General features: G+C 49.2%; 1 protein-coding gene across 1 annotated transcript in view; it reads right to left on the bottom strand.

The window, feature by feature from the left end:
• Positions 1-17,004, bottom strand: part of ehd1a (EH-domain containing 1a) — a 68,659-nt gene that overhangs the window by 476 nt on the left and 51,179 nt on the right. Inside the window, exons 3-5 of the mRNA XM_084331344.1 lie at positions 6,902-7,143; positions 3,691-3,861; positions 750-914 (exon numbers count right to left, since the gene is read on the bottom strand). Coding sequence (XP_084187470.1) covers positions 750-914; positions 3,691-3,861; positions 6,902-7,143 — 578 coding nt within the window. The remainder of the gene's footprint in view (positions 1-749; positions 915-3,690; positions 3,862-6,901; positions 7,144-17,004) is intronic.

Genomic DNA, 17,004 nt, shown 5'->3' with positions numbered 1-17,004 from the left:
CCTTCTAGCTGTGAGGCCACAGTGTTAACCGACTACACCACCGTGTAGTAAAACAGCGGCAGGGCGAGGAGAGAAAACAGGAATCGGGATACGATGGAAATAGATCTTTAAGTCTTCGGTCGTCGTCCCACTGAAGGGGGACTCCTTCCTGGACGAGAAGCAGGATTTCCTGAGAAATCCCAGGAAAAATAAATCTCATTCCCCCGTCCAGGTCTGGGAAGGGGAAAGGGAGGGGGGGTGGGGGGGGGGTGGGCAGGAGAGGGAGGGGGTGAAGAATAAAGGTTGGGAGTTCATTTACTTCCAAAAAGAAAAAACCCTCCCTTTTGTTTCGTAACACCTCTTCCTTCGAGTCTTGAAATGTCATTATAGCGTGTGGAGCGAAAATAGAGTAAGCGATTACCACAGAAAACCTGAGCGATATAGGACGACGATGAGGTGGAGATGAAGAGGATTGTAACTAAGGGCCAAAATGGATGTAATTAGGTGTAATGGATTTATGTGACCATGGGGTGGCGCTTCCGTTATTCAAGCGCCAGGTACATTGTAAGAGGTAGGAGTTTGACCCGGAAAGGGCAATGGTTTTTGACCGCACCACACACATCACGCAACACGCAGGTTAACGCAGGTCGTAGGTCACAGGTCGCTGTTTGAACGGCACGTCAGCCAGGTCCATCTACTACGGGATCAAAGTGCTCAGTAGCTCCGTATGAGACGGGAGCTCCTTTAACAAGGATGTGTTCCGGTCTCACCTGCATCTTCTTGATGTTGGGGAAGTCTCCCGGTGAGATCTGGTGCTCCTTCTCGATCGCCGAGTAGATGTCTCCCAGGTTGGCGATCAGCTCCTTCTTCTTGGACTCCTTCCCGAAGACACTGGGCATCTCCTTCTTTAGGGAGCTGATGATGTAGGCCTGCACCTGCACACACACACACATTTAGAATCTTTAGTTATGTCCACATAAATACAATCAGTCATGGAAGATGAACAAGAGACAACAAATCAGTCGATGTGTTCCATAACAGATGCCTCAGAAGAATCCTCAGAATCCAGTGGCAAGACCGCATCAGCACCGTAGAGCTACTAGAAAGTAGGGCTGAACGATTAATCGATTGTAAATCGAAATTTGAAATGATGCAATTAGCAAATCACAAAAAAATAAAAATAAAATCACAATTTGTAAAAAAAAAAATTTAACCAGGAAGTCCCATTGAGATACAAGATCTCCTTTGCAAGTTGTTGTTATTGTTTTAGGAACGGTTTGGGAGAGGGAGGTAAGGGGTTTTAGATTGTGTGTTGTGAAGTTTAGACTTCAGAGAGGGAAAGTAAAGTACAGACAAAAAGGTACCGTTGGGTACCGCTATCGATTCCCAGGTAAAAAGAAACATTTTCAGGCTCGGTGTCCCGAACAGACCCAGTGCGTAGGCCAGATGCAAGCCGCATTTTACAATAAACCTCTGTGGGGCTGCTTAAAAAAATAATTATTATAATCGCAAATTTAATCGCAATCGCAATATCTGTCAGAAAAATCGCAATTAGATTATTTCCCAAAATCGTGCAGACCTACTAGAAAGAGCCAACATGAAGCCGTCGATGAGCAAGGAAGTGAAGTGGCGAAGAATATGGAAACGCTCTGCTAATTCTGCCATTCCACGGCGTACGACGTTATTGAGATCATATTTCATTTTTTCGCCATGGTATTCAGAATGCCCTCACCCAGCCTCGGCTGATACAGTGAGAGCCTGCACAACTCTGCAACGCTTCAATACTGCCGCCTGGTGGTGATCGGGCGAGTTACAACCGGAAATGGATCTCTGATGATCTCTGTGTACCGGGAAAATGCGTCCGGCACTCGCATATTGTTGCGGGACTCTAGACACACATCGTACATATGGATCGCTGCCATAACTCAATAATCGATATGATTTGGGCGTTTATTATTATTATACAAACCGGAAATGGATCTAGGCGATCCACGTCAAATAAGTGGGATCTTTTTCCTCCAGTCTCATCGGCGAACGGTAAGAGGACGCTGACGGCATTTTCAGCGTGATTATTTATTATTATTAATGCAAACTGCTCTGATCAATATATCACCCATACTACATAAAGCATTTACTGACGATCACGGAATTATAAACGACCCCCCCCCCCCTCGCTCATCCGCGCATGATCAGTCATAACGTTTAGGATCATGTACAGTTGAAATTTTTAATATAGCGTGTATCGCCAACAAACGGCAGTTGATAATCTATATATGTGTTTAGGCCTATAACTCACGTTCTAGGAATTACTGCAGAAAACGATAAAAACATATTTATATTCTAGACGGTATTTTCGTATGAATCTATGGATGAAAAAGTAAAACGTTCCTACATCCTGAACGATAGATAATCGATGTTGAATGGGCCATAGTAATGTCAATTTAGCAATACAATTTAAAAAGTTATAGCCCTGCAAAGAAGGTGAACATCTCCATAGGCTTACAGTGCTGGCAGAGAGTGGTATGAGACGGGCAAACTCCGTGGCAGTTAATGTGTTAATGGGCACCAGAAGGGAAAAGAAGAAAAGGAAGACCAAAGACAACCTGGAGACGCACAGTAGAGAAAGAAAGGAAAGAGGCAGCAGGGTGGAGCTCATGGCCTGAAGCAAGAACAACGGCAGCTGCCCGAGAGAAGTGGAAACGCTCTGTGAAGGCCTTGTGTGCCACTAGGCACGAAGTGGAGAGGTAACAGGTAAGGTAAATACAATGTCTAAAGCAGTGGTTCTCAACTGGTCTCGCCTCGGGACCCAACATTTTCCTCAGTCATTAAGTCGCGACCCAAAATTTTGAACCACTATGATTTATGTAAAAAAAAAATTGCAGTAATACGCAATCTTTCAAAACATGAAATAAACACAAAAAAGTGCAACAAAAGTGCAACTATTGCTAAAAACCCAATGAAATAAAAGAATAATAAATAATATATGCTTCTTAGCAGATTTCTTAGCTTAACATAACAGACCTACGTTTGGGGGAACTAATGGGATAACTGGGGTTGCAACAAAAGTGCAACTAAGGGCTAAAAACACAATGAAAAATAATAATAATAAATAATATATCCTTCTTAGCAGATTTCTTAGCTTAACATAACAGACCTACGTTTGGGGGAACTAATGGGATAACTGGGGTTGCAACAAAAGTGCAACTAAGGGCTAAAAACACAATGAAAAATAATAATAATAATAAATAATATATCCTTCTTAGCAGACTTCTTAGCTTAACATCCCAGGGAACTAATGGGATAACTGGGGATGTTGTTTGCTCCTGACAAGAGTCTCAAAGTCTGGGGTGATGGTAGACAAAGCAACTCTGAGGTCATGCTCAATGTCCAATCTGTTCCTCCGCTTTGTCTTCAGCTGGACCAGAGCTGAGAAGCCACTTTCACAAAGATAGGTAGTGAGAAAAAAAAAAGTAAAAAAAAAAGAAAAAAAAACTTTTTTTTTTACACACACTTCCGCGACCCACTCAAAATGGCCCCGCGACCCACTTTTGGGTCGCGACCCACCAGTTGAGAAACACTGGTCTAAAGGACACAAATATTATCAATGCGATTGGATTATATTCTGTTACATTCGTGCGCAAATTGGCAACGCAACGGAAACCAAAGGTACACACACACAGATAGGATGGTAGTAGTAGTAGTAGTACTGACCTTAGCAAGGCGCGCCCGTTTGATGAGGTCGTTGAGTTTACGCAGGGCTGCGTTGCGCGGTAAGGTCTGGATGTCCAGGAACAAATCCTGCTCCTCCGCCTCAAACAACTTCCTGTTGTCTGGGACCAATAGGGGGTTGGCCCAGAAGGACCCGATGTACACGCGCACCACCTGGGGGCAGACCACAGAAGAAGACCACAGTTACAGTACATGTAGTAATACTTTACTGCACCACCTGGGGGCAGACCACAGAAGAAGACCACAGTTACATGTAGTAATACTTTACTGGAACAGGGAGAGGGGAGCCTTTTCACAGCGCACCAACCCTTTCACTGCCGCACAACCAAATGGTTAACCATTTCACTGCGACAATACACAGAAGGTTAACCCTTTCACTGCCACACAAAAGCAGGTTAACCCTTTACTATCACACTACAGACGGTTAACCTTCTGTCGTGTGGTAGTGAAAGAGTTGAACAAAGATATTAACAGAATCTCATTCTCCACACATGTACACGATTGTCAAGTTGACAATGAATCAACGGTGAATGAAAAGGGCTTTTCTGTAAAAGGTGTAGAGACTCTTTCCTCTCCTTTCTCTGTTTCTTTTCTGGCTTAAACATCTGGCCCAGGGACTACAAGTGAAAACTAGCAACGCTGCTAATGTTGGCATATTTTAATTTGTATTCATTTATAAATGTATAAACTGTTGATTGATATGCACCGTCCCTGATCAAATAAACTGAGTAAACTAAACTAAACCCTCCAAGTGAATATGTAGCCAGAGGTCCACAGTCCAAGGTGTGGTGGTTTATGATTACGGCTGAAACATTAACACGCTGCACCGAAACACCCTGAAGGTCTTACGACATCAGGCGCTTTCCACTACGGGCCAACCGCTTCACTTTCATCGCGTCTGGATAACCTTTCCGCTCTCCCCCTGCGAGCCGAGAGAGGAGGGCACCTTGAACGACCTCATCGACCTCCTCGACCGGTGAGAGAAATAGTAGTCATGCTCGACAAGCAGACGGAAGAATAGGTTCCCAAGACAGAACGAGGTGTCGCTCTGGATAAAAGTGTCAGCTAAAATGACTAAATGTAATGTTTGAAATGGAACGATCTTCAAATTTGACAGGGTGATTATCTTATTTCCGTGTCATGCACACCAAGTGCCCAACCCTCAATAAAGCACATTATTACATTACACATTATTACATTACACATTACTACATTTCATTATCTAAATATGGATTACATAAACAGATCAGAGCTCTGTTAACCTCTTAAATATGTAAGGGATAATGTATAGCTATACTCGGTCATTGTCGCAAAATAATTGACCGACACAGTGTTCTGGAACACCGAGGCGCAGCAGGTGTTCTAAACGCAGTGAAGGTCAATTATTTTGCGACAATGACCGAGTATAGCTATACATTATTCCGCTTATTACATGGCTAACTTACTAACAATATATACGTAATTCATTTTACACCATCGACAAGACGAGATCAAATGCAGACGCAGTTGTTCTGTTCTGTTGCTCATCGCCGGCAGGTGTGTGGACTTGATTGCACCTGATGTAGTGCAGCTGTGCATAATGGTAGAGCTTAGCTTTCTTGACTGCGAACAAAATGCTTGATTGTGATTGGTCAATAGCGCTCTGTTGCCCCAGATTAGCTCATTCTCTTGCGCTTTTACCGCTTCTCTGTCTCAGAAAACCAAGTCAAGTAAGATGTCATTCTTCTCAGAGTTTCATTGGCTACACAAACGGTCAATAATTGTCAGCGTCAGTGGTGATATGTCCGGTCATTGAGAGTCGAAACCAGAGGTGGTCACTTTTCTTAAACTGCGGCTCGTTGGCCGTTTGGTTTTATAACCCGAGTTTTGAAGCATATAATAGGTCAAGCGGTGTGTCAATCAAACGGCGGCCATTTTTTTTCTCCAACCGATTGGTGGTTAAACAAAGTATTCTGCCTTCTCTTCCAAGCTTGACGTAAATAAAATCTGCTACAAAAAAAGGTTCCCTTCCTGAAGCACAACTCCAGTTGTTCATATTCATCCTGCTCAAGAAAACCAACATAAATGGAGGACATTTTACTAACAAGTACTTCCCTTGATCATTCTCAGTTTCACCTCCAAAGTCTGTCTAGTGACGATGTCAGTGGGAATCCTCCGTGCTCTTGAGCAAGGCACCTGCGAGGGGTTTTGGGGGGGGGAGTGGGACCTTTTAACACTACACCATATTTTATATATTTATTTAAACTTTTGTTTTAAACTGTATGAAGCACATTCTCAGGGGGGCTCGTACAGAACCAAGCATTTCATTGTAATCAGGGTTCCCACAGACATTGCTAAATGAAATTCAAGGACTTTCAAGTACTTTTCCAAGCACTATTTTTCATTTTAAAACTGATACAATTAATTTTTTTTTTTTTTTTTTTACTTTTTTTTAAATTTTTTTTTTTATCGTTTATCGCTTTTCTGGTCAAGCATGACCGACAGAAACGGGTTGAAATGGGATGTAGAGCAGGGGAAGACATTCTGAGAAATGACGGCGGGTCCGGGAATCGAACTCGTGTCCCCCAGATCCGTGACGAGCACGGTTTTCCCCGACGCAGAAATAGCGCCGAGATATGCGGTGAGCTACGGGAGCTCCCCTACAATTCACTTTTAAATGCATTTATTTTTTATTGGGGGAAAAAAATCTGATCCAATATTTATGGCTTAAAACCAATTAGTTACACTTTAGATTAAAAAAAAATATTTCTCGATTCAGAACTATTTGATCACGGATGAACAAAACGTTCAATGCGAACGCTCGATTTGAATTTCAAGAACCTTTTAAGCACCTTGTTAAAAAAATGTTGCTGTTTTCAAGGAATTCCAGGCCTTGAATATCTTTTGTCAAAAATGAAGCACTTTAACCCTTTCACTGCCACACGACAGAAGGTTAGCCCTTTACCATCACACGACCGACGGCGATGCTCCATCATTAGCATCATTAGCTCCGCAAATGCGGAGCTAATGATGCTAATGATGGAGCATCGCCGTCGGTTGTGTGACAGTAAAGGGCTAACCTTCTGTATCGTCACAGTGAAAGGGTTAACCGGCTGTCGTGGTGGCAGTGAAAGGGTTAGTAATAAGCACTTCCAAGGACCTTATAATACGTGACAAAACAAAGCGTGAACTTGAAGCGCGGAGCCCCACCCACCTCGGGCGTGTTGATGATCTTGCCCAGCGACCACATCAGCGCCCCGTAGACGCGCATCAGCTGCTGCGTGCTGATCTGGTCGGCCTTGTTCAGCACCACGCGCATCTTGTCCTCGTGGTTCTTCAGCGCGCGGATCACCTCCGAGAACTCGTCCGAGATGTCCAGCTTGTGGGCGTCGAACAGCAGGATGATGCGGTCCACTCGCTCCGCGAACCACTCCAGCACCTTGGCGAAGTCGTAGCCTGGAGGGGGGGGGGGGGGGGAGAGGGGAGGAGTCTGTTAAACCACCACGCCAGCACCGCCACAAAGTCGTAGCCTGGGTAGAAATGGCTGCATTTATATTATAAGCGCTTTACAAATTTCTCTCACATTCGGCCAGATGATTTTAAAAAAAATACAAAAATCCCCCAAAAATATATTAAAAAAATAAAATAAAAATGTTTTATGCAGTCAGGCCACTGAACTTAGAAGCAGGCCAGGCCAGTGTTTCTAGTTGCAGCAGCGCAATAGTTAGATAACCTAGGTGGTGGAGGCGGGACCCTTACAAAAAACTGTTGTTGCTAATCATTGACACATGCTAGCCTGTAAAAAGAAAAATGTACTTTGCATTTGATATATTGCAAATATATGCCATCACACACACTGGCATGTAAAGGGTTAGAATTATAAAATGAATATGTGGTGTTATGATCAGGGCTGAAGTTGAATAAGATTTTTTTTTTTTTTTTTTTTTTTATCCACTTTTTCTCCCATTTTCTATATTTTCTCCCATCCCAATTTCGTATCATCCAATTGAACCCTCCCCTGTCTCGAACGCTGTTTCTTGCCTCCCACAAGCCGGCTGCAATGTGGACTAAGTCATACATAGCACAAGTCCCCTCCGGTACTTGAGGTAACAGCAGTCGCATCTTTTCACCTGCGCAGCTCGATCTCTCAGTGGCGAGGAGTAACGCGTGGGAGGCTCACGCTGCCCCCGACACTTCCTGATTCTACTGCGCAGGCGCACCAACCGACCTGTAGGAGTCGCTGTCCACAATGCCATCACAAACACTGGCATTTAAAGGGTACAAATAAAAAAATGCCTGCACCAGAATGCAGGAAATTAAGTCTTTGTAACAAGAAATGTCCTGGTGGGGGACCCCCAGACCCCCCGCTTAAAAAGTGGCCTGACTGGGGCTATATTCTGCACTATATTTCCTGGGCTGAATGATTTCCCCAGTCCGGCCCTGGTTAAAAGCCTCCAATGCTTATTAGTGTGTGTGCGTTTGAACGTTTGCATGTTTCAACCATACATTTCCATTTATATAAAAAAAAATTAAAAATTAAAAATCTTTTTATGATAATATATATATTTTTTCATTTAATAGTGGGGCTCGTGGCTCTCTCCGACACCGTTATTTGTGGGTCGCGGCCTGAAAAGTTTGGGAACCCCTGCGCTAGTGAACCAAACCGCTAGTGAACCAAACCGCTAGTGAACCAATGTGGGTGGCCTTGGCTGCACACAAATGAAAAGACAGCTGTATTCTGGGTAAAGTGGGTGTGGCTACAAACAGATTACACATATATATACCTCTTGTTTAGCATGTACACAGTCTGTACTCTGACACGGATCACCTGGGGGAAGCACCTGTATATAAACACAGCGCGGTGTTGTTGCTGCGTTTAAAAGGTACGCTTAACCCTTTCACTGCCACGCGACAGAAGGTTAACCCTTTACTATCACACAACCGACGGTCGCCCAAGGGTTAACCTTCTGCGTGTTGTCGCAGTGAAATGGTTAAAGGTATGATCTCTGACCACCGCGCGTCGACCTTTGCTGATAAACTGTATCTTTGTTTTGTAAGCTTGTTCCTCGCTGTGAATGCGGGTAACACAGACACACACACAGAGAGACACACAGACACACACACAGAGAGACACACAGACACACACACAGAGAGACACACAGACACACACACAGAGAGACACACAGACACACACACAGACACACACACAGAGAGACACACAGACACACACACAGAGAGACACACAGAGACTTTACTGACACAGCAGGAAGTGACGGCAGGAAGGGCCTCGCAGGGTTAAATACAGCGGAGCAAAAGAGTAGAAGAAGAAGTTCAAGAGATCGTTCCAACGGCGGGTCAGGTGACCACCTGTCCTCCTACTGGCCAGAGACGACAGGAGACGAGCGAGACGACAGGAGACGAGCGAGACGACAGGAGACGAGGAGACGAGCGAGACGACAGGAGACGACAGGAGACGAGCGAGACGACAGGAGACGAGCGAGACGACAGGAGACGACAGGAGACGAGCGAGACGACAGGAGACGACAGGAGACGAGCGAGACGACAGGAGACGAGCGAGACGACAGGAGACGACAGGAGACGAGCGAGACGACAGGAGACGAGCGAGACGACAGGAGACGACAGGAGACGACAGGAGACGAGCGAGACGACAGGAGACGAGCGAGACGACAGGAGACGAGCGAGACGACAGGAGACGACAGGAGACGAGCGAGACGACAGGAGACGACAGGAGACAAGCGAGACGACAGGAGACGACAGGAGACGAGCGAGACGACAGGAGACGAGCGAGACGACAGGAGACGACAGGAGACGAGCGAGACGACAGGAGACGAGCGAGACGACAGGAGACGAGCGAGACGACAGGAGACGACAGGAGACGAGCGAGACGACAGGAGACGAGCGAGACGACAGGAGACGACAGGAGACGACAGGAGACGACAGGAGACGAGCGAGACGACAGGAGACGACAGGAGACAAGCGAGACGACAGGAGACGACAGGAGACGAGCGAGACGACAGGAGACGAGCGAGACGACAGGAGACGAGCGAGACGACAGGAGACGACAGGAGACGAGCGAGACGACAGGAGACGAGCGAGACGACAGGAGACGACAGGAGACGAGCGAGACGACAGGAGACGACAGGAGACGAGCGAGACGACAGGAGACGAGCGAGACGACAGGAGACGACAGGAGACGAGCGAGACGACAGGAGACGAGCGAGACGACAGGAGACGAGCGAGACGACAGGAGACGACAGGAGACGAGCGAGACGACAGGAGACGAGCGAGACGACAGGAGACGACAGGAGACGAGCGAGACGACAGGAGACGACAGGAGACGAGCGAGACGACAGGAGACGAGCGAGACGACAGGAGACGACAGGAGACGAGCGAGACGACAGGAGACGAGCGAGACGACAGGAGACGACAGGAGACAAGCGAGACGACAGGAGACGACAGGAGACGAGCGAGACGACAGGAGACGAGCGAGACGACAGGAGACGACAGGAGACGACAGGAGACGAGCGAGACGACAGGAGACGAGCGAGACGACAGGAGACGACAGGAGACGAGCGAGACGACAGGAGACGAGCGAGACGACAGGAGACGAGCGAGACGACAGGAGACAGGCAGCCATACAACATGGGCTCCACTTCATAAACATAGTTCTGTCCTGGTGCCATGGGGTCTTTTATCACAGACTGAGCAGGGAGGGTCAGAGGGGGGAGAGGGGGGAGAGGGGGGAGAGGTGGGAGAGGTGGGAGAGCAGAGAGAGAGCAGAGAGAACAGAGAGAGGGGGAGAGCAGAGAGAGCAGGGAGAGGGGGGAGAGCAGGGAGAGGGGGGAGAGGTGGGAGAGGGGTCAGAGGGGGGAGAGGTGGGAGAGCAGAGAGAGAGCAGAGAGAACAGAGAGAGGGGGAGAGCAGAGAGAGCAGGGAGAGGGGGGAGAGCAGGGAGAGCAGGGAGAGGGGGGAGAGGGGTCAGAGGGGGGAGAGGTGGGAGAGGGGTCAGAGGGGGGAGAGGGGTCAGAGGGGGGAGAGGTGGGAGAGCAGGAAGAGAGCAGAGAGAACAGAGAGAGGGGGAGAGCAGAGAGAGCAGTCAGAGGGGGGAGAGCAGGGAGAGGGGGGAGAGGGGGGAGAGGGGGAGAGCAGAGAGAGCAGTCAGAGGGGGGAGAGCAGGGAGAGGGGGGAGAGGGGGAGAGCAGAGAGAGCAGTCAGAGGGGGGAGAGCAGGGAGAGGGGGGAGAGGGGGAGAGCAGAGAGAGCAGTCAGAGGGGGGAGAGCAGGGAGAGGGGGGAGAGGGGGGAGAGGGGGGAGAGGGGGAGAGCAGAGAGAGCAGTCAGAGGGGGGAGAGCAGGGAGAGGGGGGAGAGGGGGGAGAGGGGGGAGAGGGGGAGAGCAGAGAGAGCAGTCAGAGGGGGGAGAGCAGGGAGAGGGGGGAGAGGGGGAGAGCAGAGAGAACAGAGAGAACAGAGAGAGGGGGAGAGCAGAGAGAGCAGAGAGAACAGAGAGAGGGGGAGAGCAGGGAGAGGGGGGAGAGGGGGAGAGCAGAGAGAACAGAGAGAACAGAGAGAGGGGGAGAGCAGAGAGAGCAGAGAGAACAGAGAGAGGGGGAGAGCAGGGAGAGGGGGAGAGCAGAGAGAGCAGTCAGAGGTGGGAGAGCAGGAAGAGAGCAGAGAGAACAGAGAGAGGGGGAGAGCAGAGAGAGCAGTCAGAGGGGGGAGAGCAGGGAGAGAGGGGGAGAGGGGGGAGAGGGGGAGAGCAGGGAGAGAGGGGGAGAGGGGGGAGAGGGGGAGAGCAGGGAGAGAGGGGGAGAGGGGGGAGAGGGGGAGAGGTGGGAGAGGGGGAGAGGGGGGAGAGGGGGAGAGGTGGGAGAGGTGGGAGAGGGGGGAGAGGTGGGAGAGGGGGGAGAGGGGGAGAGCAGGGAGAGGTGGGAGAGGGGGGAGAGGGGGAGAGCAGGGAGATGGGGGAGAGCAGGGAGAGGGGGGAGAGGGGGAGAGCAGGGAGAGGGGGGAGAGGGGGGAGAGGTGGGAGAGGGGGGAGAGGGGGAGAGGTGGGAGAGGGGGGAGAGGGGGGAGAGGGGGGAGAGCAGGGAGAGGTGGGAGAGGGGGGAGAGGGGGAGAGCAGGGAGATGGGGGAGAGGGGGAGAGCAGGGAGAGGGGGGAGAGGGGGAGAGGTGGGAGAGGGGGGAGAGGGGGAGAGCAGGGAGATGGGGGAGAGGGGGAGAGCAGGGAGATGGGGGAGAGGGGGAGAGCAGGGAGAGGGGGGAGAGGGGGAGAGCAGGGAGATGGGGGAGAGGGGGAGAGCAGGGAGAGGGGGGAGAGGGGGAGAGCAGGGAGAGGGGGGAGAGGGGGAGAGCAGGGAGAGGGGGGAGAGGGGGAGAGCAGGGAGATGGGGGAGAGGGGGAGAGCAGGGAGAGGGGGGAGAGGGGGAGAGGTGGGAGAGGGGGGAGAGGGGGGAGAGCAGGGAGAGGGGGGAGAGGGGGAGAGGTGGGAGAGGGGGGAGAGGGGGGAGAGCAGGGAGAGGTGGGAGAGGGGGGAGAGGGGGAGAGGTGGGAGAGGGGGGAGAGGGGGGAGAGCAGGGAGAGGTGGGAGAGGGGGGAGAGCAGGGAGATGGGGGAGAGGGGGAGAGCAGGGAGAGGGGGGAGAGGGGGAGAGCAGGGAGAGGGGGGAGAGGTGGGAGAGGGGGGAGAGCAGGGAGAGGGGGGAGAGCAGGGAGAGGTGGGAGAGCAGGGAGAGGGGGGAGAGCAGGGAGAGGGGGGAGAGGGGGGAGAGGGGTCAGAGGGGGGAGAGGGGTCAGAGGGGGGAGAGGTGGGAGAGGGGGGAGAGCAGGGAGAGGGGGGAGAGCAGGGAGAGGGGGGAGAGCAGGGAGAGGGGGGAGAGCAGGGAGAGGGGGGAGAGGGGGGAGAGGGGTCAGAGGGGGGAGAGGGGTCAGAGGGGGGAGAGGTGGGAGAGGGGGGAGAGCAGGGAGAGGGGGGAGAGCAGGGAGAGGGGGGAGAGGGGTCAGAGGGGGGAGAGCAGGGAGAGGGGGGAGAGGGGGGAGAGCAGGGAGAGGGGGGAGAGGGGTCAGAGGGGGGAGAGGGGGGAGAGCAGGGAGAGGGGTCAGAGGGGGGAGAGCAGGGAGAGGGGGGAGAGGGGGGAGAGGGGTCAGAGGGGGGAGAGGGGTCAGAGGGGGGAGAGCAGGGAGAGGGGGGAGAGCAGGGAGAGGGGGGAGAGCAGGGAGAGCAGGGAGAGGGGGGAGAGCAGGGAGAGGGGGGAGAGGGGTCAGAGGGGGGAGAGCAGGGAGAGGGGGGAGAGCAGGGAGAGGGGGGAGAGCAGGGAGAGGGGGGAGAGCAGGGAGAGGGGGGAGAGGGGTCAGCTCAGCTTCAGTAGAAACCAGCACCTTGCACCCCTGCTCTTTGGGCAAATAGTGCATTTCTTAGAACAGGGCTGTACAGTGCAAAATATATCTCACACGTGCTACAGCAACAGCGGTCTGTGCGATGAATGGATTTACTTCAGTAGCACTGGTGCGATAGGCATTCGGTTCATATTGATACTCTTATTTTGAAAATCCTGTCACAGGTCTCATTTCCGCCTAAGCGCAGTTCCAGTCATGATATATCTGGGCTCCGGCAGCTAGCAACAGTCAGGTTCATATGATACTCTTATTTTGAAAAAACCCATAGCAACTCCGTGATGTCATATCCGCCCCAGACCGTGCTTCTCCCTTCTGCTCTCAGCCGAGCGGGGCTGCACAGCAGACTGCGGCTATTTTGCGATCCGAAATAAGTCTGTGGTGTTTTTTTTTCTCACAACGGGTCAAATGCATCTAACACGCTTTGCATCGTCGCCATTCCTTTATGCCCACATCGCCCGAAATGAACGTTACATTAGCATAAGCTAACAAGCTAATCCTGATCAGAGGCAGAGCCATAGAGAATTAGAGACAGTGTGGACTGGGGAAAGGGTGTGGGTGTGTGTGTGTGCGTGTGTGCGTGTGTGTGTGTGTGCGTGTGTGTCGAGAGGAGTGGAAGTTTGAAGACAGACTAGACTACAATATGATGCGGGGGTGGTGAGTTGAAACAGTGTGAATGAATGAAAACTTTATTTAACAGATTGCAGAATGGGTACAATACAGTACGGCTCAATACACACAATTGTTAAGGTGATGCAGACCAGAGAAAGACTTTCGTCTTGTTTACATCAGGGTCCCCCATTGTGTGTGTGTGTCCCAACAGACCTTCTATGTTTCAATAAATTATTTGCATTTAAAACTATTAACGCAGACTCATTCCTTCAGTCCACTCAAAATTATGCTAATATTCCTTATGTTGTTTATGATATTAATTGAAAATAGCATATGAGAGTATTATAGTAATAATAACACATGGCGATATACTAAAAAGCCATTTATAATTTTTGGCTGGTAAAAGATCTGCCTTTTTTAAATTTACCAGCCAAATGGCTGGTAAGTCAAAAAGTTAAGTTTGTTCCCTGACTGCAACTAAATAACACAAATACAATAGGCACATTTGTGACTGTTACAAATATAACACGTTTTATACTTGTGCTACAAGATTTTGGCCAGTGCTACAAAACTATCAACCTCTGTAGCACCAGTGCTATGTGCAAAAAAAGTTAACGTACAGCCCTGTCTTAGAAAGGCTTGTGTCTTCAGGAAGGAGGAAGAACATCTTCACTTTGGGCCGTAACGTCTCCTGGATCCAGCACTGCATCAAGTCCAGTGCTTGTTTAGAGGAATCAGTTTATAGAACGCATCTTCAAGTGCATGGCAGCGGCAATAGCAAGATATTGCGTGGAATCTCACACACACACCACACAACACACACACACACACATCTCACTACTCCTCCTCCTACTGCTTCTGGTGAATCACTTCAGAGAGAGAGAGAGAGAGAGAGAGAGACTCCGCACCCAACGGAAAACGCCAAATAATGCATGCAAAGCAGAAATAGGAAGATACCCACTAATCATCAAAATTCAAAAAAGAGCATTCAAATTCCACAATCACCTAAAAGAAAGCGACCCAGACACACTCCACAACATAGCCCTCACCCACAGAGAGACCCTCGATAGATGCCCACTCAGCCAGATGGTTCTGGGACTCTGCTCACAAACACAAGCAGAGCCACCAGACAGAAACCACACTGGACTAAATCAAATTACAAGAAAACAAAAAGAAAACGATCTGACACATTGGAAAGAAACAACCCAAAAACAGAGCACATTGAAATGCTATTTGGCCCTAAACAGAGAGTACACAGTGGCAGAATACCTGAACACTGTGACTGACCCAAAACTAAGGAGATCCTTGACTAGGTACAGACTCAGCGAGCACAGCCTAGCCATCGAGAAAGGCCGCCATAGGCAGACCTGGCTCCCAAGAGAAGACAGACTGTGCACCCACTGCACACAAGATGAGGTGGAAACTGAGCTCCACTTCTTAACAACATGCCCACTATACCAAGACATCAGAGACATATACTTCACCCTGCCCACTATACCAAGACATCAGAGACATATGCTTCAACCTGCCCACTATACCAAGACATCAGAGACATATACTTCACCCTGCCCACTATACCAAGACATCAGAGACATATACTTCAACCTGCCCACTATACCAAGACATCAGAGACATATACTTCAACCTGCCCACTATACCAAGACATCAGAGACATATACTTCAACCTGCCCACTATACCAAGACATCAGAGACATATACTTCAACCTGCCCACTATACCAAGACATCAGAGACATATACTTCAACCTGCCCACTATACCAAGACATCAGAGACATATACTTCAACCTGCCCACCAGGGTTTCCGTTAGAATTTTTTTTTGCAGGTCTGAGTGTCCGGTAGATTTCAATCTACCGGACAAATGGGATAAATTCCGGTCAGAGTTTATTGAGCTTAAAAACAATTGATAGACCTATATAAAGAATGACATCATCAAGGCATTTATAATATTTTAACTTAAAACTAGGCTACTTTTGCGTATCAGTCATTAATATATTCCAAATAAAATAAGTCCCTCGAGACTTCGTGCTGCTGCTGCCGACTTGAGGTGTCGGTGGGCAGTCTGCCCGACCTTAATAAACAGCAGTCTGTTATAATCACATTTTTATGAGCTAACTAATTCCGTTATATTGGACATTTGTATTAATTATATCAAGCGAAGAACTGAGAAATTTGGCACCGCTGTGTCAGCGCGAGCTGGCTGCTGATATATTTACGTGAAGCATGGAGCACTTGGAGCAGGCAGAGCAGAGCAGTGGTGTCAGCAGCGCCCCCACCCAACAGCTGAATTGCCAATGGCTGAATTGGAGTACTGCACCCTGCCAAGCCATGCTTCACGTAAATATATCAGCAGCCAGCTCGCGCTGACAGCAGGATGTCATTATTAGACCGGCTGCTTGGTGAGATTGTTTCGTTCATCGCATAGGCTATATAATTTTAGCCTATTTTAATACAATTCAAATAATCTAATTGTGTTTAGAGGGAATTATTTTCACCGGACATTATGACCGGAGAGATTAAATATGTCGGACTTCAACAGATTTTGCCAGTCAAATACCGGTAATTACCGGCTAACGGAAACGCTGCTGCCCACTATACCAAGACATCAGAGACATATACTTCAACCTGCCCACTATACCAAGACATCAGAGACATATACTTCAACCTGCCCACTATACCAAGACACCAGAGACATATACTTCAACCTGCCCACTATACCAAGACATCAGAGACATATACTTCAACCTGCCCACTATACCAAGACATCAGAGACCTATACTTCAACCTGCCCACTATACCAAGACATCAGAGACATATACTTCAACCTGCCCACTATACCAAGACATCAGAGACATATACTTCAACCTGCCCACTATACCAAGACATCAGAGACATATACTTCAACCTGCCCACTATACCAAGACATCAGAGACATATACTTCAACCTGCCCACTATACCAAGACATCAGAGACATATACTTCAACCTGCCCACTATACCAAGACATCAGAGACATATACTTCAACCTGCCCACTATACCAAGACATCAGAGACATATACTTCAACCTGCCCACTATACCAAGACATCAGAGACATATACTTCCCACAAATTGCAAACACCCAAAGAGACTTTGAAAACATGGACAATAACTCAAAACTCCCATACCTACTGGGAGAAATACAACAATGTGCAAACACAGCAGCAAGATTTGTGAGCTGCTGTGACAAGAAAAGGATATCCAACGGAATACAACCACCATAAAGACTGTACAAGAA

This window comes from Notolepis coatsorum (assembly GCF_963971535.1).
Source record: "Notolepis coatsorum genome assembly, chromosome: 16".
Classification (NCBI taxonomy): Eukaryota; Metazoa; Chordata; class Actinopteri; order Aulopiformes; family Paralepididae; genus Notolepis; species Notolepis coatsorum.
Note: the sequence above shows the minus strand (reverse complement) of the source record. Positions and strands in the feature narration are given on the sequence as shown.